At 51.5% G+C, this 476-nt stretch overlaps 1 protein-coding gene across 1 annotated transcript in view; it reads right to left on the reverse strand.

Annotated features, from left to right (window-relative positions):
• The window catches only part of NEUROD4 (neuronal differentiation 4), a 1,031-nt gene extending 767 nt beyond the window's left edge, over positions 1 to 264 (reverse strand). The window contains exon 1 of the mRNA XM_010184260.1: positions 5 to 264. Coding sequence (XP_010182562.1) covers positions 5 to 264 — 260 coding nt within the window. The remainder of the gene's footprint in view (positions 1 to 4) is intronic.
• Positions 265 to 476: the final 212 nt, after the last annotated feature.

The following is a 476-nucleotide window of genomic DNA, read 5'->3' on the forward strand; positions in this document are numbered from 1 at the left end:
CCGGGCCCTGACCCGCTCCAGCCTCGCCTTGGTCATCTTCTTCTTCTTTGGTCCTCTTCTCTTCGGCTTTTCCCCATCATCCTCCTCCTCCTCTTCTTCCTCGATGCTGTCGTGCTCTTCATTCAAGCCAGACATCAACCCAAAAGGACCTTGCCTGCTGTCCTCTTCCTTCAGCTCGTCCTTGGAGCTCAACGTTTCGTCCATCCAGGCTTGGGTGCTCACGAGCTCCGCCATCTCTTTGGGCTTGGCATACGTCTTGGTCATCTCTGAGCTCTGCAACAAGGAAATGTTAATGAATTTCAGCTTGGGTTGAATGTTGGGTCACTCAACTTGGGTTGAATGTTGGGTCACTCAACTTGGGTTGAATGTTGGGTCACTCAACTTGGGTTGAATGTTGGGTCACTCAACGTGGCTCGAATGTTGGGTCACTCAACGTGGCTCAAATGTTGGGTCACTCAACATGTTGAAAGCACCAG

This window comes from Mesitornis unicolor, unplaced genomic scaffold, assembly GCF_000695765.1.
Source record: "Mesitornis unicolor isolate BGI_N332 unplaced genomic scaffold, ASM69576v1 scaffold21605, whole genome shotgun sequence".
NCBI classification, from domain to species: Eukaryota; Metazoa; Chordata; class Aves; order Mesitornithiformes; family Mesitornithidae; genus Mesitornis; species Mesitornis unicolor.